General features: G+C 43.2%; 1 protein-coding gene and 1 long non-coding RNA gene across 2 annotated transcripts in view; one reads left to right on the top strand and one right to left on the bottom strand.

Moving 5' to 3' along the window:
* LOC309710150 overlaps positions 1–21,371 on the bottom strand; it is a 394,879-nt gene that overhangs the window by 140,873 nt on the left and 232,635 nt on the right. The gene's annotated exons all lie outside the window — the stretch shown is intronic.
* Positions 4,536–21,006, top strand: hsf4 (heat shock transcription factor 4). Its single transcript, XM_082542623.1, has 13 exons — positions 4,536–4,823; positions 6,960–7,068; positions 7,145–7,272; positions 8,015–8,139; positions 10,314–10,389; positions 11,515–11,582; positions 12,676–12,775; positions 14,861–14,979; positions 15,058–15,288; positions 15,391–15,508; positions 16,657–16,722; positions 19,361–19,455; positions 20,919–21,006. The coding sequence occupies exons 1-12, from the start codon at positions 4,698–4,700 to the stop codon at positions 19,418–19,420; spliced, it is 1,326 nt and encodes a 441-aa protein (XP_082398749.1). The 5' UTR covers positions 4,536–4,697; the 3' UTR covers positions 19,421–19,455; positions 20,919–21,006.

Consider the following 21,371-nt stretch of genomic DNA (forward strand, 5'->3'; position numbering starts at 1 on the left):
AGTATTTCAGGCTATGTTTTGGAAAGTTTTGATTTGCAAAACTTTTGTAAATAATCCTTATTTTATGTTTTAATGCAGAGACAATAGCAAAGCTGTCATATGTTTGATGATATACTCCTGTAGAAGTGAAGGAGCTGACAGGTGAAACCTCTTCCTTAGATGAACATGATCAATAATCATGTATAACCACTATATTAAAAATCAAATATTCTCATTCAAACCAGGAAAATGTTCGTATTAAAAATTAAAATTATGTTACTTGAAATTGAAATGTTGAGGTGACCACATGTGACCACATTGAGGCACATTTGAATCAGGCACAAATGACACAAGCACTGAGTGCTAGCTCTCCATATATTTTCAAACATTTCCCCCAAAAGCAAAAAAAGCCCCAAAATTCTGTTATTTTACTGGACGTAGTATGATGCAACACAGGATCAACAATACAGCACCTGCAGTATTAAGTGTGAGTCAGTTTTATCCATGTGTTTAAAAACATCCATGTCAGCATGACACACGGTGCAGTCATCGAAACAGCTCATCAAAGCTTTTTTCCTGTTAGATCGCCCATGAAAGAGATTTGGAGAAGTTGACAGAGAACAAAAAGAGCAAAGTTCCCGGTAAACCACGTCGTTTATAGATTGCTACCTGGAACCTGGATGAACTGGACAAGGTGTGTGTGTGTGTGTGTGTGTGTGTGTGTGTGTGTGTGTGTGTGTGTGTGTGTGTGTGTGTGCTGTCTCCTGCTCAAACATTTCAGTGTAAACAACTGATTAAAAAAACACTGACGCACTCGTTTCCTCTCGTCTGTTCATCAAGAGAGGAAACGACGGCTCGTTGTTTTCTGAAGACCAGCTTTCACTGCGCACCGTCACTATGGTGGAACTGACCCACCTGCAAACACCATGCTTGTTGCAATCCTCTACCTGATGAATTAGCGCGAGGTGCAGGGTATGCTTTTTATACAGTGTCTCGTTTAGCCAAGGATTAGCTGCATGTTTGATGCTTTGTGACCTGCAAAACTAACGACATCTTAATAATAATAAATAATAATAATAATACATTTTATTTAAAAGCGTCTTTCAAAACACCCAAGGACACTGTACAGAACAAACAATACAGCCATAAAAACAGGAAATAAACACAATAATAAAAAAAATGTTTACGAGCATGGAGAAGTTATATAGAGAAGGCTATCTTGAACAGGTGGGCTTTGAAGGTGGACTTAAAAAGAGGGAATGAACTGATGTTTCTGAGGTCGGGGCATAGGGAATTCCAAAGTCGAGGGGCAGAGCGACTAAAAGCCCTGCCTCCCATGGTGAAAGGAAGACGAAAGGAAGGAACAGAAAGAAAAAGAGAAAAGGAGGATCTGAGGCACCGGGATGGGATGGAGATCTGTACCAAATCAGAGAGGTATGGTATGAATAGCCTTATAATAGACTATAAAGGAGTATTTTAAAATTAATGCAAAGTTTAACCGCTAGCCAGTGAAGCTGCTTCAGGATAGGGGTGATGTGGTGGGTAGGGGGAGTCCTAGTGATAATACGGGCAGCAGAGCTCTAATCCTGCAGGGATGATGGAATGTGTGTGAGTTTGGGGTATCACGCTTGGTAAACATGTGTTACCATCCTGCAAGGATTCGCTGTGTACCGGCTGATATGAAAACCAGATTTACAAAATATGTAGACGATAAGGAGAATCAGCACCTCCAAATCCGAGGCCATGGTCCTCAGCTGGAAAGGAGTGGAGTGCCCACTCTGGGTTAGGAATGGGTTCCTACCCGGAGTGGAGGAGTTTAAGTATCTCAGGGTTTTGTTGAGTGCGGGAGAAGGGAGCGGGATGCTGACAGACTGATTGGTGACGTGGACACTGTGCTGGTCCACTGTGGTGAAGAGAGAGCTCAGTGTAAAAGCAAAGTTCTCAATTTACCAGTTAATCTGCGTCCCCACCCTCACCTACAGTTTGAGCTGTGGATGGTGACTGAAAGAACGAGATTGCGGATACAAGCGGCAGAAATGAGCTTCCTCTGAAGGGTTTCTGGCCTCTGCCTTAGAGATGGGGACTCAGGATAGAGCTGCTCCTCCACATCGAAAGGAGCCAGCTGAGGTGGTTCGGGCATCTGACAAGGATGCCCCCTGGGCGCCTCCTGGGTGAGGTGTTCCAGGCATGTCCCACCGGGAGGAGGCCCCGGGGCAGACCCAGGACACGCTGGAGAGATTATATCTCTCGGCTGGCCTGGGAACGCCTTGGTGTTCCCCCGGATAAGCTGGAGAGGGGTGGCTGAGGAAAGGGAGGTCTGGGCTTCTCTGTTTATGCTGCTGCCCCCACGACCCAACCCGGATAAGTGGAAGAAGATCGATGGATGGATGGATGGATGGATGGATGGATGGATGGATGGATGGATGGATGGATGGATGGATGGACGGACACCACCAACATAGCATTTGAATGCAAAGCAAGGAGATCTGCTCATTAACTAACCTCCTTTAATTGGCCTGTAATTAGTATTTTGAGGCCATAACAGACGTCGGTCAGCCAGGACAAACTGACACCAGGTGCAGCTACTAATGTCTTTGGAATTGTGGTTGTATACACAGCTTAAAGATAACTGTGTTTCTCCGAGCATTGTCAGCAGGAAATAGACATAGCTGTGGATGGGAAGGATCAAGCCAATTTTGAAGATGCTCTGTGTGCAGGTAGATTCAATTTTGTTTATTTATTTATTTAGACAGACTATTAACCCGTCATTGCTTTAAAGTCACCAATAAGACAAACAGGTACAATAAATGTAGCCTGAATATTTACATAGTCTGAAATAATGTATTATAGAAGGATGCTGCTGTTTCTTTGATGTGGTAACAACATAGTGTCATATTTGTCATGCAGGCTGTTATTCACGAGGTCCGGAGGATGGCTAATATTGCTCCCCTCAGCATTTTTCACCGCACTACTAAAGACACTGAGTTAATGGCGTACTCGATAGCCAAGCTAAATATGAAAGAAACAGAAATAATTTTCTTGAATAAAACATTTGAGAAAATGTTACTGCTGTGCTAAACAGCTGAGAGAAAAGTGAGGGCAGCAGTTATCGTTTTTACAATAACGTATATTTACAGCATTGGAAAATGTATGAAAGCATATGTGAGGTGATGAGGGTCATCTTTGTATTCTTTAGGGAACCATCGTCATCCCCAACCTGTCATCGGTGCTTTTTGAGGAGGGGCAGAAACTTCCTCAGTGTCAGTGGAGGGTTTGTTAGACCAGAAGCCTTCGTGCTTTCTGTGCTGCTGCACAAAAGATGTCAAATGGTCTCTCTGGTTCTTACTAACCACCAGAAGATTACAGGCTACCCTTCATTATCCTTCAGTTTCACAAAATGCTACGTGTGGGTTTTTTGCGAGGTTGTTGGTGTGAAGTTGAAATAAACAATAGCTAATAGTCTTTGAGCATTAACAAATTTATCCTTTACATCCTCAACATGAAAGACAGACATGGTCACTAAGATGTCTTCTATTAGTTTGCACTTTTTGTTTTTTGGAGGTTTTGGAGATAACAGTTACCAAATATAGTCAAGACCTTTGACCTGTGACTGATCAGTTAATGAGTCTGTTCTTTATTCTACAAACTCAGATACAAAACGAAGATAAAGCTACCATTTATATGTGGACAGGAGGATGGAGTGCTAAGCTATCCACTGAGGCTAGCAGTCTGGGTAGGAAGCTGCATCCATAAACTGTATGTGTGCAACCCACACACACATAACAACTTCTAAGTTTAGCAGAAAGCTGTTGACTACACTTGTGTCAGCAGTTTCTGACACTTTTGTGTAGGCTTCATATTTCTGCCCTGGACATTACTGCTTGGTCAACATTATAGTTTAGAGGTGAATGATTGGCTCCTCCGGGGAGCCGGAGCGTGCTTCCTCATTAGTCAAACGGGAATCTGCTGGTGAACTGCTAATAATTTTTTGTGTACTTTTAAAAATGTGGCCTGATTTTGGAACTTAACGACAGAAGGACTTAATCTCTTGAGATGAAACCCGCAGTGATAGATATCTGACACGAGTCATCATTCGTTTGTGATTCACTCAGATGATTAAAAAGTTGGTCTGTTGCTGTGGTTTTACTGTACAAGAGTTACATGTGTACTTAATAATGACACAAAGATATTTAAGATATGCTCACAAATGAATCAATTCTGTCTTTTCTGGCTGACATAAAGGCACACTGCACGCTGTTCACTTTTACCAGTAGCCTTTTGATGGTAGGACAGCACTGTGTTATTGAAGCTTTTGTGTGGATGCTGTATTGTTTGACTGGGCGGGAGGCCGGGGTGGGGGGCGGGATTGTGCATGTGTGTGTGCTGACATGGACCTTCTGTGATGGCTTTCAGCTGGATGGATGATGTGGTACTGAGGACAGTGAGAGGAGAGTGGAAGAGAAAAACAGGCTGAAGGAAGATTTTAAAAACACTCATTAAACAAACGAAGCACGCGGCGAGACGCACGGCTGACTGAGATGGACTCGAAGACACTGAGACAAACTTGGGATTATCAGTAAGGGATCATCAGAAGAGGAGTTTCTCAAACATGGACTAGTCTGGGAGCGTGCACATATATAGACAAACACACACTCACCCTCATACATTCGCACACTCTGTTCCCTCGTGAGAGGCCTTGGAAGCGGACAGGTGCCATTATGCAGGAGTCTCCAGGTGCGGTTGGTGTGGATGGCAGCTACACTAGTAATGTTCCAGCCTTTCTAACTAAGCTGTGGACCCTGGTTGAGGACCCAGACACCAACCACCTTATCTGCTGGAGTGCCGTGAGTCACATCTACATTAATATTAATGGTTACTACTTAATATTAATTTTTAGTACAGTATATATATAAGAAGTGAATATGGCATAGGTTGTCTATGAGAGACTGACCAGCTTGTTAAAGCTCTGGGGAAACTGTTGAAGCTGATGTTGCAGCTTTAACAGTACAAAAAATCCTACATGTCTTGGTTGCAAGATCTTTATTTGGTGGTGACTTAGTGGTTTCAGTATCAAGGCTTTGTTATTGGGTTGTTTAGCTTGTTAAGTAGTTGCATTTCTGATATTGATCCTATGTAACAAGTAACTCCATCAGTGGACTAAAGCTTTGAACAGTATCGTAAAGTAAATATTTCTGTTAATCTGAAATAGTAACAAAAATCTATTTGTGTAGTGTGAAGGCATCGAGTATGATCACAAATCCAGCACAGAGGCTCTGCCATGTGTCCTCGAGAACACCGCTGTGCATGTAAAGCTCACTGCTCATCCATGTTTGAGTTATTTTAACAAATGCAAACAAAAGCCGCTAACAAAAGCGTTACCCCCTTCAAAGCGTGTAACGTTTAGTTACAGCAGACCTTCCCAAAGTGTGGGGCGCTGAGCCATTGCAAGGGGGGGGGGGGGGGGGGGGGGGCGCGGTATGAAAGGGGGGGACGCTTGGACACTGCTAGCACGGGGCGCCCACACAAACGCAAAGCAGGAGATGAAGCATCGCTGAATATGTTTCCAAACCAACTTCATTCTAAGCCAAAGACTAGAAAATATGGTGAAGCAACTCTTCCCTTTGGCTTCACCTGCACAGGTGCTGAGGTAGGTCTCCCTGCAGGGTTGGTTTTCCCTGTGTCGGGAGCAGCGCTGGGCTGTTCAAATCACGGACTAACAGGATCCCACATCCTTGATTTTTAGTTCACAAACACTTGTTGTAATGACTAACTGCTCCTGACATGTTGGAGATGTTTGCTCTGTATACAGTAAAGTTACAGCAGGATACAAATAACATCAGGCTGATCCTGCCACAGTTTGTTCCCTCGGTTCAAATCACGGACAAACAGGATCCCACAGCTGTTTATGTTTTTACACCCATTTTGCACAGAGAGGCGTTTTTGAAAAATGTATTGACAGCAATGTTGAATATTATTACACAGGAAAAAAACAAGTACACGTAAAATAATCACACGGTGACGCCTCTGCCTTTGTAAATGGAGGGACAGTAACTGCGTGTAAACCTGCAGACAGTCAGATTAACAGTATTTTGTCTCTATCTGCCATTCTGCGATTCATCTCCTGTAAACAATAACATGGCCACAGTGTGACGTGAAAAAGGCACATACCTTTGACGCTGCGTGACCAACTCCGTATTCCTCGTCCACACGTAAACGCAAAAATTTCGGAATTTCGGTAAAATGTACAAATTTATACCTGCTGGTAAGAAAAAAAAGGACAAAAATGGGCAAAAACTGGGTAAAAGTTCTGTTGTTATTCATTTAATGTTCCCCAATACATGCAGCATCCATATAACGTTGATTTCACCTGGTTTCAAACAGTGATGTTGCATTTTATCACTGACAGACTCTCTGCTTGACCAAAACACCAAATTCCCAAATAGACAAACATTTACTTTCATGTTTACACCGAGTTTGTGCTGCGCTGCGTTACTGGCGTTACTCACTGCTAGTTCTGATTAAAATGTGTTATTATTGGGATCAGTCATCTGTAGACGAACCCCGGCATCGGCCAGTTTTCCAGATGACTCCCTATTGTTAGTATTATTTAATAACTCATAACGTATTATTATTTAAAGTTAACTCAGCTACTTGTAAGAGCTTACCTGGATGTCTGTGAAATCCAGAGATGGAATCAAACGCAGCACGATGGTAACCGCACTCAATGTGTAAACACATTTAAAAAGGCTAAAAGTTAACCTGATCTTCAGTTTCTTCATGTTTTTGGTTGATCTGAGGAAAAGTACATCACAGCGGTGTTTCCTGTCACACTGAGCTGCCGTACGCTAATGTTTGCAACACAAAAACGATTCAGTACAGATTAGTACGCACATGAATGATGTATTTCTCTCAGTGCTGGATTAGCTATGCACAGAGATCCTGAAAACTGATTCTGCATTTCTGTGTTTTCTCTGTTTCAGACTGGGACTAGTTTCCATGTGTTTGACCAGGGTCGCTTTGCTAAGGAGGTTTTGCCCAAATATTTTAAACACAACAACATGGCAAGCTTCGTCCGGCAACTCAACATGTGTGAGTTTCTCCTCTCCTCTCCTCTCCTCTCCTCTTCATTCTCCATTTATTTATCAGTCCTACTTTTTGCTTATAGATGGTTTTCGTAAGGTGGTAAACATCGAGCAGAGTGGTTTGGTGAAACCTGAGAGAGACGATACAGAGTTCCAACATCTGTACTTCCTCCAGGGACATGAGCACATGCTGGAACACATCAAAAGAAAGGTATGGATGCAGATAGGAGCAATGTCTCTGAAGGAGTTCTTCATTATGCTAAATTGTTTGTTTTCCTTCATAAAAATTATTAAGATCCAGTCCAGATGCTTTTCTTTTCAAGCTCCTTAGACGACGCTTCTATCAAAGCCAATAACAGTGTGGTGCTTTGACCAAAGTCCAAGACCTTGCTATTGGTCCAGTTAGGTGAAGCTGCACGTTTAGAGAGGGGTTTTGCACAAAAAATATTATTTCTCTCTTACAAAAAGACATCTGAGAAACAGAAATCATTGTTTTCTTTTTATATCAGTCTGTAACAAACCATCTCCCTCAGCTCTGGACATCCAGTGACAACATCATACTTCAAGAGTTCAGGCGCAGCTTTTTTCACTGAACACTGTTCAAATTTTCACATAAAGGAGATTTTAAAACGTGACATGAAAACACAGCATTGGTGTAGTTTGTGGACATGAACTACCATTCGTGTAAAACGCCCGTAGAACTGTAGTATTTCTGTTGTCATAAATTAATTCTATGCCAAAGTTCTTATGATTTATCTTAACATATAATTCAAATCATTCAAAAATGAGAAATGTGATTTTTCCTTTGCATTTGTGGGAAAGTGAGAAAAATGGACCCGATATTGATGCTTGATAATTGCTGGAGTTATTCATCATTTGAGGTGTTTTTACCTGAACACACAACATCAATGTTAGTTTGGAAATGAGTTACCCAGAATGCATCATGTTTTCAGGTGTCCATAGTGAAGAGTGAAGAGACTAAAGTTCGTCAGGAGGACCTCAGTAAGCTGCTGTACGAAGTCCAGCTTCTCAGGACACAACAGGACAACATGGAGTGTCAGATGCAGGACATGAAGCAGTGAGTACAGGACGTGTGTGTCTGTGTGTGTCTGTGTGGGTCTGTGTGTGTCTGTGTGGGTCTGTGTGGGTCTGTGTGTCTGTGTGTCTGTGTGTGTCTGTGTGTGTGTGTCTGTGTGTCTGTGTGTGTCTGTGTGTATCTGTGTGTGTCTGTGTGGGTCTGTGTGTCTGTGTGTGTCTGTGTGTGTCTGTGTGTGTCTCTGTGTGGGTCTGTGTGTGTCTGTGTGTCTGTGTGTGTCTGTGTGTCTGTGTGTGTCTGTGTGTGTCTGTGTGTGGGTCTGTGTGGGTCTGTGTGTCTGTGTGTGTCTGTGTGGGTCTGTGTGGGTCTGTGTGTCTGTGTGTGTCTGTGTGGGTCTGTGTGTGTCTGTGTGTCTGTGTGTGTCTGTGTGTGGGTCTGTGTGGGTCTGTGTGTCTGTGTGTGTCTGTGTGTGTCTGTGTGGGTCTGTGTGTGTCTGTGTGGGTCTGTGCGAACTGATATCACAAGTCCCGCCCCTTCTTGATTTTGATTTGTCATTGTCACAGAGGCGACACTGTTTCAAAAGTTCAACAGATTTTTAGGTAAAAGGGATTTTAGTGCAGCAGAAAATAAAAACACTCAACTTCAGACGATTCGCACAAACGTGCTGAAAAAAGTTCCCTTTGACTCAAAGCCTGAAGTTTCAGACACACGTTTCAGTCCAGTGTGAACTGGAGCATCAGACGTTCTGCAAAATCACTTTGTTTATTTTACTGTAGGTGCAAAAACTACATTTGTAGATTATTACAGTCATAAACACGTGTAAGCACAGAAACGTTTAATAGTTTATATTTGACTGAAATTTGAATGTGAATTACTGTGATTGTGGAAGAGTGTTGTGCTGTTCTCTGGAAGAATATAAGCACAGTCTTTCATATTAACTAACAATTATTAAAGCGTAGACACCTAAATAAAAACAGTTAGCCCTTTTGGATCGTTGTGATCCTGTTTTTATTTATTTTAACATTTTAACCTCTGAGGGAGCTGAAAAGTATGATGTGTGTGTGGAGCCCAGAAACATGACTGACGCTTGTTGGGCTGCATAAAATGTCCTTGTTCAGTTTTACACTGGCAGAGAAACGATGCCCTTCCTGACTCTTCTGTCTCCTTGAAAAAATATTTCACATTTTTCTAGTTAAAAACATTTTTTTTATTTGTCCTCTGAACTTGTTTTTGGTAAAATAAATACAGCCATGCTACAGCGATGTCCGCTCGTGGTCATCTGACCCACACACTCACACATTGCTGGCCCATGTTGAAGACAGGGATTGTGTCAGAGCAGCAGCTAACCTGTGCTTTGTTTCTCTTGCTAAGTAGATGACCTCACTTTTTTTCTACACACTATTGTTACTGAACAGAGCTGCTGTGCCTGTTGTGTGGCTGCTTTGTGCTCCGTATTGTTTGTTAATGAGAGAAGAGAATGTTCACCTGCTCACCTGACTAACACACACACACACACACATCGGTAACCACTGGTAATCTTCTCAGAAAGGTGAGCACACGTGAACACAGGTGCGTGCATATGTATGTGAGCAATGGTGTGGACATCCATCACAGAAAGTCAGTGTGTCAGCAGGTGGATGATGAACATCATCGCTGTGTGTTTATGTCGACGTGAGGCCATTGCTTCCTTTAGCTACCCTGCACACATTTCCACATTGAGGGAAATTTGGGATTTAACCAACACAACTATTTAAACTTTTCTTCTTTTGCACATCAACAAAACAAAGACAGAATCTTCATTTCCTCAGGGTGGATTGTTTTTAGGCAAATGGAGGAAAAGACAGCTAATAGAGTCATAAATACATTATAGAGATTGCACATGATTAAACTTGTTGAGCATGTTTGGCTGAAAGATTTCTGCTGTGCACTGATGCCTGACAGGTTAAATGAAACACTGCTTGTGCCTGAAGCACGCATGCTCGTGAGATTAACCTGAATGAACCTAAAGTAGTGAAAAAAACCTACATGGAAGAATCGACTGTGCTCTTTTCTTTGCATCACATCGAAACCCAGTTTTTAACTCTGCTTATTAAAAACGTAATTAGTCTATAAACAGGTGGCTATAACAAAACGTTCAGGTCGTACTTGTAATGTTTCGCATTCGTTCTGCTCGTTCCGCCTTTCTGATCTCTGCAGTGTTTCCCCTCCGTTTGCAGGCAGAATGAGGTGCTGTGGCGGGAGGTGGTGTCACTGAGACAGAACCACACGCAGCAACAGAAAGTCATGAACAAGGTCAGTCTATGGGTACTCATGATGCATTTATATGTTTATGTAAAACACAGATACAAAAGTAAGTAATGAAAGTTTTTGCCTTCACGTTTGACTCACGGGGCGGTCGTGGCTCAAGAGTTGGGAGTTCGCCTTGTAATCGGAAGGTTGCCGGTTCGAGCCCCGGCTTGGACAGTCTCGGTCGTTGTGTCCTTGGGCAAGACACTTCACCCGTTGCCTACTGGTGGTGGTCAGAGGGCCCGGTGGCGCCAGTGTCCGGCAGCCTCGCCTCTGTCAGTGCGCCCCAGGGTGGCTGTGGCTACAATGTAGCTGCCATCACCAGTGTGTGAATGTGTGTGTGAATGGGTGGATGACTGGATATGTAAAGCGCTTTGGGGTCCTTAGGGACGAGTAAAGCGCTATATAAATACAGACCATTTACCATTCACGCTTCTGTATTTCACATGTATCTTCCACTCTAAAGGAATAAACACTGAACAAATACTTCAAAGCTATATTTCGGTGATGTTACCATTTCTTTCTGTTATCGCTGAGCTTCCAGCATCTTTGTAACTGATGAAACCTGCCAGAGGTCGGCAGCAGGAGTATAATTTTCCTTCCAGACGTTATTCAAACTACACAGTGGATGTTTGTTCTCTGTGGGTTCGTCGCTGTGGTGGAAAGTAAATGAAGTTCTTTTCACAGCTAAGGTGATTTATGTATAAATTTGTGAGACGTTTGAATGCAGGACCGACGGCACTTGTATCACAGTGTTTTACAGTATTTCTTTTGAACTTTTTGTTTTAGAGTTGAAGGTAAATGTTCTGGCGTCATAAAGCATTGTTTCCTTTGCTTTGATAGAGTGCTGTTTTAACACCGTCAGCTAGCTTACTGGATTGTTACTTGAAGCATCAGCACTTTTGCTGCATGTCTGATTCACAAAAAGATGAATCAGTTTATAAAGTGAAAATGTTCAGACCATCAGACCTGAGAAACACAAAGGTTCATCGTCTGAACATGTGAGCGGGGAGGTTAGGGCTCGTGTCTCTCAGTTTCCTGTTCTGTTTATATCTGAAGGTAAAAATGAGAGTTGGTGATGTTTTCCTGTGTGAGCTGCTGATTCACACATGCTCGTTCTGTCTTTGCCAGCTGATTCAGTTTCTGTTCAGCCAGATGCAGTCCAACACACCCAGCACTGTGGGCCTAAAGAGAAAGCTGTGAGTAGACACACACCTACACACACAGAGCCGTGCACAAACACACACGGGCGCACAGTAGAGCAATCAACAAAAGTGAGACAAACAGGGCCACAGTGGGGCAGAGGGAAGGGCTGGCTCAGCTGACAAACTGAATAATCGAACTCAACAAGCGATGTGAATGGAGACAAGTGCTGAATCAGTCAGTCAGACACAAACACACACACACAGTGAAGGCAGAGCAGGGTGCGCGACCCTGCACGACAGGCTGTGTGTGTAAAATGCTGGTTCAGCTTTGTTACTGAGAGTGAACGAGGCCGACGTGAGAAAGCAACGGCACGCCGCAACACAAAAGTGCCAAAGAAATGTGTATTTCTGGGTCGGGAAGAGTTCAGATGTATGCTTTGCAGAAATGTGTGTCTTTTTTTTCATACACTTCCACAATCTGGGTTTTGTGTCCTAGTTCATCTACTCTCACTGCAAGTTTCCTTGCTCCAAAATTAACCTTTTAAAAAAGCTTCGAGCTCATTTCTGCATGGGTCTTAACATGTGCACAAGTCTAGCATGTTTGCCATCATAGTTACAGTGTTAGCATGTAAACTGAAGCACAGATTCCTTGGATGGTCTGTATCACCACAGACAAGCATACAGTTTGTTGGTTAATCCATTAAAAACATTCCACATACACATCACAGAGGTCCAGTTTAATGATTTAAAACAGTGGAGGTGGGGTCTAGCACACCACTGGCTGCTGCCAGCTGACTTTGCCCTTCAGTGTTGAGATTATTATCCGTGGATATAAAGCACACACACACAACCATGTGTTTGCTGCATGGACTTGTTGGTTAATAAATACAAAACCGAAGGAGCACATGAGCTCTTGAAAGACTGAATCTTGTGACACAGCATTGTTAATTACATGAAGCCGTGTAACAAAGACGGATCGAAAAGAACTGTAGCATTCAGCAGGTTTCAGTGTAAACACCACAGACAAACAGACGTCTGCTCCAGTCACACCAATTAACCATTTGTTAATTAGTACATTGATGATCATTGTGCGTAGCTGATATTACTACTGTTTTATAACTTAGTGAAACAATAACGCTTCCTCCAGGCCTCTGATGTTGGACGATGGCTCTCCCAGCCCTCCTGCCTCCAAGTTCAGCCATAGTCACCAGATGGAAGCCATCCACGAGCCCTTCTACATCCAGTCGGTGAGAACGACACACCTCAAGTCTGGTTTTCAGTTTGTTGAAAGTACCGTGTGGACACATTTTACTGGGAACTATAATTAATAATCTGCTGTGCTGCTGCTGACCTTCCACATTCAGCACAAACAGCGCTGGTAGCAACATGCAGTCAAATCAGCTGTGAGGTAAACAGCTGGCCTTCCTAAGTGCTCGGCTATGTGCGATTCTAAAATGACCTTTAAAACCAACTGATCGAGTACATACACACTTCCCAATACTGATGAATCTAAATGTAGAACCATGACAGCTACTGTGTTAAATCATAATTTATTATACAGATGAGGACAGAATCATTAGCACCTCTGATACTAATAATGAATCATATCATTTTTGCTGGATAATAGATTCTATTCTTTTGTTGTAGGTTTTGGCAACTCGCACCTACGTCGCCTGAAATATCACAGCCCATTCTTCTTTGGCTAAGCTCTCAGGCTTCTCCATGTTTGATGGTCTCTTCTTGCATTTACCTCAGTCTGAAGAACTTCAGTGGGATTTAAATCAGTGCATTGTGCAAGCCATTCAATAACATTCACTTTGGCCTTCTGCAGGTATTCTTCACTGTGGAGTGCTTGAGGTTTTCCTTCAAAATCTTCTGTTATCTTTCCCGACTCCCCACAGTTGTGTCTCACTGTGGGAATGGTGTCCTTGGGGTTGTCTAAGGAGCTTGGGAAGAAAAGCATCTGGAGATGCTTGAAGATGTTTCACCTCTCATGGTGGAGAGTCCCAGATTTAAGCCCTGTGGGAGTGTTCCCCCAAGAGGGTCATGGACTCCCTATTGATCCTCTACCTAATCGCCTGAGCCAAGGTGTGAAAACAGGTGTGGGTAACAATCAGCCAGAGTTTCGGGTGTGTTCATTGTGAAACCTGGCCCCACCTTATCATGTGATTTCCTGAGGTCAGATGGCCCAGGATGTGAGTGGGCATTAAGGCGTCTGGGAAGGATCTCAGAACTGGATTATAGATGGCAGAGAGTTGGTGTCGTAAACCCCGCCTCTGTTCAAAGATGGTCGCTCACAGTGGACATAGATGCTTCTTTCACTCCTCTTTCAAACCATCTGTCCTCTCTGTCTAAGATGTGAACACTGGCGTCCTCAAAAGAGTGACCTTTGACCTTTAGATGCAGATGGACCACTGAGTCTTGTCCTGTGGAGGTGGCTCTTCAAACAGGAGAGGCCTCTTCAGATATAAGTAGTGTTTCTAGCCAAAGAGCTCTAGTTTTGTCTTATCTGACCAAAGTCTTCTGGCTTGAAGACGTCTCTTCTGAAGAAGTGGAGTTTTGTTCCTGTGCAGGCTTCTCGTGATTATCTTCTTTGAGACTTCAGTTCCCAACTCGGCCAAGTCATTCACCAGTGTCTCGGTCGTTCTTCTGCTGTAAACACATCTCTCACTAGTTTCCTTCTTTGAAATCTTTTGCTTCCTACCTCTGACAGACTGGCTCTTTACTGTCCAGCTTTCTTTGATGAAACTTCTCACTCCAGTTCATGATACTTGGAATGATAACTTTGGATCCATCTCCTATTTTATGAACATCAACAATTATTTTTTTCCATTTTAGACAAGCGTGTTTATAACTGATGCACTTTTTAACCTTTAATAGGAGGGGTTAATCATTTTGTCCTCATCTGTTTGAATACATATCCTAACACTCCAGCGCCATCAATCCAGCTGTTACTGTACGTCACCACTAGGGGGAAGCAATGTGCAGTGACAGATTTAGGGGGCCACCGATGTGCTTCACTGCAGTCCGAGGTCAAACACATGAGTCTGTAAAGGACTGTTACATACAGGCTCTGCTGCAAAGGCAACAATCACAGAAGTGTTGAAGTTGAAAAAAGGTCTAAATGAGTCCAACGAAATTCTGACTTCAACTGTTTTCAGGAACCAAAAGCATTTATGTGGGCTCACAACCAGATATGTTTGAACAGATTCTAGGTTGTGTGTTGTTTTGTTTTTTTAACTAAATACAAGCATCCTGAAAATCTTCAACTTCATTGGTGCTAAATTTATTAGAACAAACATGCATCACAGTCCTCTCCTCTTTGCCCTCAGCCATCCAGTGATACTGCTTCCTGCTCTGCTAGCGGACTTGCAGGAGGACCGATTATATCCGATGTTACTGATATGTCTCAGGCGAGCATGGCTCTGCAGATGCAGCCTGATGAGACTAGGTAGGAGATCCATGTGTGACTTTCTTGGCTCACTATTAAAAGCTACTTTTAACACACAACGTGTGACTCTGCTTGTAGGGAGAAGTGCATGATGCTGATCAAAGAGGAGCCTGTGAGTCCAGGGGTACGAGGGGGAGGAAAAGGAAGCAGTGTACCGGGAGGAGAGGCTGTAGCGTTGACCTCCCCGTGTGAGGTGTGCTCCTCTGAACCACCTGTCCTTCCTGTTGCAATGGTCCAATCTGTTCTGGAGGGGAGGGGCTCTGTAGGCTCCATGCTGGAGAGGAGGAGCAAGAGACCTGCTCTGGAGAGGTAGGTGCTCACAGGTGGACGAAGTCATGAAAAATGTAATGCAACAGAAAAGTACTGTGAGGTGTATGAATTGTATAACACATCCTCCATGTGTGTGTGCAGAGCTGAGGTTGCAGACACAGTGGAGAATGTGGACATGAGTCTGGAGGAGCTGCAGCATCTGCTTCTTAGGAGCCATCAGCAAAACGCTGTGGAAGCTGGGACCAGTGCTGTCATGGATGTCAGTAGATATTTGCGACATCAGGCTGACCGATGTCAGTTTGATGATTATTAGGGATGGGTATCGTTTAGGTTTTATCTGATACCAGTACCAAACCGGTACTTTTGAAACGGTGCCGGTGCTTAAACGGTGCTCGAACCGGTGCTTAAAGAATCAAGAACACCAACTTTGTCCAAAAACCTCTCATGTTCAGCTGTTTTTTGTAAAAAGATAACAATGTTAGCCTTTTCTGCAGCTATGGGGGATTTATGGCATCACTCTTGGCTGGAAGCAGTGCTTAAACAATGGAAAAAACAAACTTTGTCCACAGTTTAGCTGTTTTCCACTTTTTCTTTGGTCATTTTAGCCTTTTTGGCCAGGGTGAAGGGAGTATCTGCCATCAAACAAGAGGACAGCTGCATGTAGCTATGATGATGTTTGCTAGTTCACCTTACATGCATTAATGTAATAACGTGGTTAGCCTACTCAACGTAAATTACACACGAACAACATTAAGCTACTCACGCAGAGAAGAACGGCTGCTGCTGCATCATCATCCTCATCATTTCTGCTACACTGGCAGGGCTAGGGGCCAGGACTCTCCTCTTCGTGTTTTTGGGGGATGTTGCTAACTCCGGGTCCGATAACAGGCACCACACCCGCAGTAGATGCGCTCGGTGTGAGGTCTCGCAGCAAGCTATCAAATACGGCGCATTTCTCAGCTTTGAAAAAAAAACGCTATGCGTCGCCAGGTGTTTCATCGGATTCGAGGAGTTACCTCCTTTGACAGTATCACAGTATCAGCTTAAAGCACTTGTTGCTGCTGAGTTTGCATCTTTTGCTGTGAAGTACAGCCAGACTTTGACCGCTTCACCTTGGACATTTTTAATCTGTAGCTCTGCTCTAACAGAACGTACGTACCTGGCCCCGCCTACTATCCTCGGAAACGTAAAATGATTGGCTAGAATCCAAAGTGTGTGACATCTCAGTAAAAAAAAAAGAAGAAATAAAGCACCGAAATGTGCTCTGCTTTTCGGTCTGGTTACTACCGTTTATGTCAGAACCGGTGCCATGATACCGGTACCCATCCCTAATGATTATAGACAGCAGCCAGCGGAGTGTATTATTGTATTCATATCATTATGCTGCTTCCCCCCTGTTTCTTCTAGCCTTTCAGTCTAAGTCTGCCTCTGACTGAGTGGAACTTCACAGAGATGGAGCCCAACCTCAAACCAGTAAGTTTAGTCATGTGACTCTCAAAGCTTTAGTCACTGGGAGGTAAACCAGCTCAATAATATTGAAAATACCCAACAATCCCCTACGAGCAAGCACGTGGCGATGATGGAGAGACTTTCATCTTCTATTTTATTTCCAGTTTCAGTAACATTAAATTCAATGTTCATCTGATTCTTAGACATTTTTCCGCACAGCAACACAAGTGCTTCAGTTTCACTACGATGATGTGCATCAGTGTGAAAACACTGATCAGCTACAAAGTGAATGCTGTAACAGGATCAGTCACATCAGTGCAGTGTGAAAAAGCCCCAGCAGGTGGAGCTTTACTACAGCAGCTCCATACTGCTCTGTGACAGAGACACTTAAGGAAGCAGAATGTGACTCTGATACAAACTCCAGATGTTTTTATACCGTTCACCTTGTGGGAAGCTCTCACTACCAGCAGCTGCAGGAGGACAAAATATTCTTCTTACAGCCTCATATTCACTGGAGTTTAGTGATGTTTTGTATGAGACCTCTCCACCTTTGAGGATCTTTGAGAGTCTTCTGCAGATCTCCTCCTGATTGGTTGATCCCATGGGCTGGCCTATTGATGTGTCACCTGCTGATTGGTTCCTGTGAACATTTTAAAAACACTGGTTCCTGCTCAGCCTCCAGTCAGTGATGATGAACTGACTCTGACACCGGAGCTCCCCAGTCTCTTATTTTGTAAAGCATCTCAGCCTTTCCTGTGGTGCCAGCACTCTTGTGTGGGGGTAAAAATGAGTATGTTCAGACCCTGTAGCACAAAGTTTCTCTCCTCTCAAGCCTTGGGGTTCTCATCAATCAGTCACCATGATACTTTGGAATGATCTACAGCAGCAGGGGAAACCTGCTCGTGTGTCTGCTGGAGTTGAAACTTCTTTTGAAGTAAATAAACATAATTTGTCCATGCACTGCAGACCAACCCAACTCTGGCTAAATGTCTGCTGCCAGCTCAAGCAGTGAAGGTTTTGGGAACACTTTGGAAGGCTGTGCCTTTTCTGGCTTTCTCCTCGGTCACTATTGTTGGAGTTTCTTCAGTCAGATTTTCCCCCACTTTCGTGCCTCAGAGGTGCAGCCCTCTTTCTCGATACATCGTCACCAACATCTGGCTTTTTAAAAACCCACTTTGAGAGATCTGCATTTTTAAAAATTGCCTTGAAGAATGGTCACATGGTAACCTATTGCCATGAAATGTTGATCTGAAGTCAAAGGAGCTTGCAAAGAAAAGCGTCTGGACTTCTTTAAGTTGCTTGAAGACGTTTCACCTCTCATCCGAGAAGCTTCTTCAGTTCTAAGGTCAAATGGTGGAGAGTCCCAGATATAAACCTAGTGGGAGTTTCCCCCCACAGAGGGACAAAAGGACCCCTGATGATCCTCTAATCGCCAGAGCCAAGGTGTGAAACTGGGTGTGGGTCCCAATCAGCCAGAGTTTCGGGTGTGTTCATTGTGAAACCTGGCCCCACCTTATCATGTGATTTCCTGAGGTCAGATGGCCCAGGATGTGAGTGGGCGTTAAGGCGTCTGGGAAGGGATCTCAAAACTGGATTATAGATGGCAGAGAGTTGGTGTCGTAAACCCCGCCTCTGTTCAAAGATGGTCGCTCACAGTGGACATAGATGGCTTCTTTCACTCCTCTTTCAAACCATCTCTGTCCAAAATGTGAACATTGGCCAGAAGAAGCTTCTCGGATGAGAGGTGAAACGTCTTCAAGCAACTTAAAGAAGTCCAGACGCTTTTGTTTGCAAGCTCCTTGACTACGATGACCTGGATGACTGAGAACCTTCACAGACATGTTGATCTGAAGTGTTTTTTCAGATCAACCACTGCTAACTGCCTTTTCCTAATTGTTGACCCTGAATGTTCCTGCTATCCTACAAAAACACAAAACCCCAGCACTGCACTCTGTTAAACTGTCTTATAATTACAGTGTTTTCTGATCCTGTGTCACCACATTGTTATATCTGCCATCCTATATTTCACATGTGCAACACGGGTGGCTTCAGATACCCCCCCACAGCCCACTCATGTTGACTGAAGACACAAAGACCAGCTGTGGAGCCCTGCTAGTTCTGTTTAATACAACTGTTACTTTAACTTGTGGTCTGAGTCTTAATTCATTCTTCATCCTGCTTCTGTTCCTCTTCAATTTAGATGAGAACACTTGATTGTTGACATTTTCTCTGTGTGATTGTAGAGTCTTTACCTTACAGTATAAAGTGCATCGAGTTGGTTGTTGTAAATAAAATTGAGCTGAGATTATTCAGTAATTATAAATACATAAAATTCAGAGTTTTGTATGAAGAACACATAAAGTGTGATTTGGTGTATTTTGGATGTTTTAAAGCCACTAAAATTACAACCTTTTATTAAATGTTCAAAGCTCCCTTTAGTGCCACGTTTGTTCATAATCTTTTCTGTTCCCAGCATTTACAGCCTTGGTGTTTATTAGCATGGATATTTCATAACAACATGAATGAGTGAATGATTTATTAGCTCATACTGAGTTTTGTACAGTGCAGTCCTCACATATTTGTTGTGTAAACAAATTGTTTGATATAATATGAAACGTTTCTGTTGGGATTTATTTTAACGTGTGCATGTTTATTTTCACAGTACATGTTCCAGAACCAGGAAGTCGAGGCTTTTCCAGCCGCTGGCTGTGAAGAACAGTGAATTTGTGCCGTGAACAGTCCTTTCTGAGGTGAAAGGTAAAAGTCTCTTGTTTAAGACTAATGTCAATGCAGCTTCATATTGTCAGAGGATCATCAGACTAATCGAACTGTCAAACAAATCCATTTCTTTGTGCACGAATGCAGGACTGTTTTTTACAGTGTTGTCACGTCACAAAGAAATGATTTAATCAGCGTATTTCTCACATCAGCCACAAACCACACGCATGCTGCATCTGACTGAATCGTATTCGTTTAGCTGCTGGAAAGTGTTTTGGTAACTTTTTGTGATTTAAATAGACTTTTTGCCCGTACACAATGAGACACAGCTTCTCATTGTTCGTTCATAGATCCCCCTGGTATTACACTGAAAATAAACATTGTAATGTATTAACAGATATAAAAATCGTGACACAGCTCCTCGCTGCTCGCACACAGCAGACCTGCTCTCTGATTCCTGTTCAGGTTTGCCACCGTGTGGTCAGAATCAGACTTCAGAGGTTCAGAAGTCTTTGGATGACGAGAACATTTTAGCTTCTGTGTATCGACCTCGTAGATCGTTAGTTAAGCAACCTGGGACTGAGGGGGTGGCTGAATCCTTGGTTTGGGCTCAGGAGGAGACTCACGTTGCTTTGGGATGTGTCAGGGAGGAAGTTTAAGAATCTGCTGCATCAGATCTGTGGAGGTACCTGCTATGGTGACCTCTTGAAAGTATAAATAGTTGTTGTCACTTTTAAATAAACTGAGTGGCTTTAATGCTTGCATGAATGAAGCCATTATTATAAAGACATCACTTGACCCACATGTCCAAACTCCTGAAAGAGTAGCTGATCGCAGCACAGAAACAGCTTTAGTGAAGGTTACAGCTGATACTCTTAGAGCCTGCTAGACCTCAGGTTGACACCTCAAACCTTTATATTTTATTACAGAGATTAGCATGCTGTAGGCTTTAAATGTACTGCGTGCAGCGGATGAACCAAATCTCTTTAATATGCTCCAATTTTTAATATAAATGGGGAGTCTTCTTCACAAATTAAGGTTAATTATGGGGTTCCAGTGGGCTCTGCGCCGCGGCCGGCCCTGTTTACATTATACATGCTTCCCTCAGGCAGTATCATCAGCATACATTTTCATTGCTGCTCAGATGATACCCAGCCAGAAACAGAGAGCATATTTCTCCCATATTGACTTCCTGTTAAATCTGGAACTGAATTTAAAATCCTTGAATAATCAGATTGGCCCTTATGTCAAAGACTTCGCAGCACCACATCAGCACAGAGCTCCTCGCTCGCAGACCGCTTCTGGTTCGTTTAAAGGAGAACGGGAGGCAGAGCTTTCAGCGTTCAGGCTGCTTTTCTATAAAACTAGACGTTTTTTGTAATGTAAAGGTTTGTAACCTCATCTGCATTATTTTTAATAAGAAAATGAACGTGATGCCACACCGATGACTGAAAACTGTGTGCTCAGTTTCTGACGCTCCTTTCTCCTGTTTGTGTCTGCAGGTCACAGACGCTGCCGTTACGCTTTGTACTCCAGTGGGCACCAGTTTGAGCCCCAGGCCCTGCCAGGCTATTTCCTACAAGTGACTTTGATTTTATTCTTTATACATCCACATGCCTACAACAGAAAAAGGTCTCTGCAGTCGTTTTGATCAAAGCTTTTACTTCCTGGTTTTTTGACTTCATCGGATCTATCAGCTGTCTGATCTGTGGGCGTGAACGATACCCACATGGCGAAAAAAGATGTTAGTGACTATGATTTTCACAGTTAACCAATCACAGAAGAGCATTACGACAGCCTTACATCTAGACTCTGATATTAAGCCGGATGGATGCAGACGGTGCATTCTTGGCTCCTGCACTTTAGTCTTTGTGTGAGAGGGAGTTCCTGCTTGGAGAGGTGACTTTTTCTTCCTATAAAGATTTCACGACAGATGAATATTTTTTATTAGTTTA

This window comes from Aulonocara stuartgranti (genome assembly GCF_965226115.1).
Source record: "Aulonocara stuartgranti genome assembly, chromosome: 7".
Lineage (NCBI taxonomy): Eukaryota > Metazoa > Chordata > Actinopteri > Cichliformes > Cichlidae > Aulonocara > Aulonocara stuartgranti.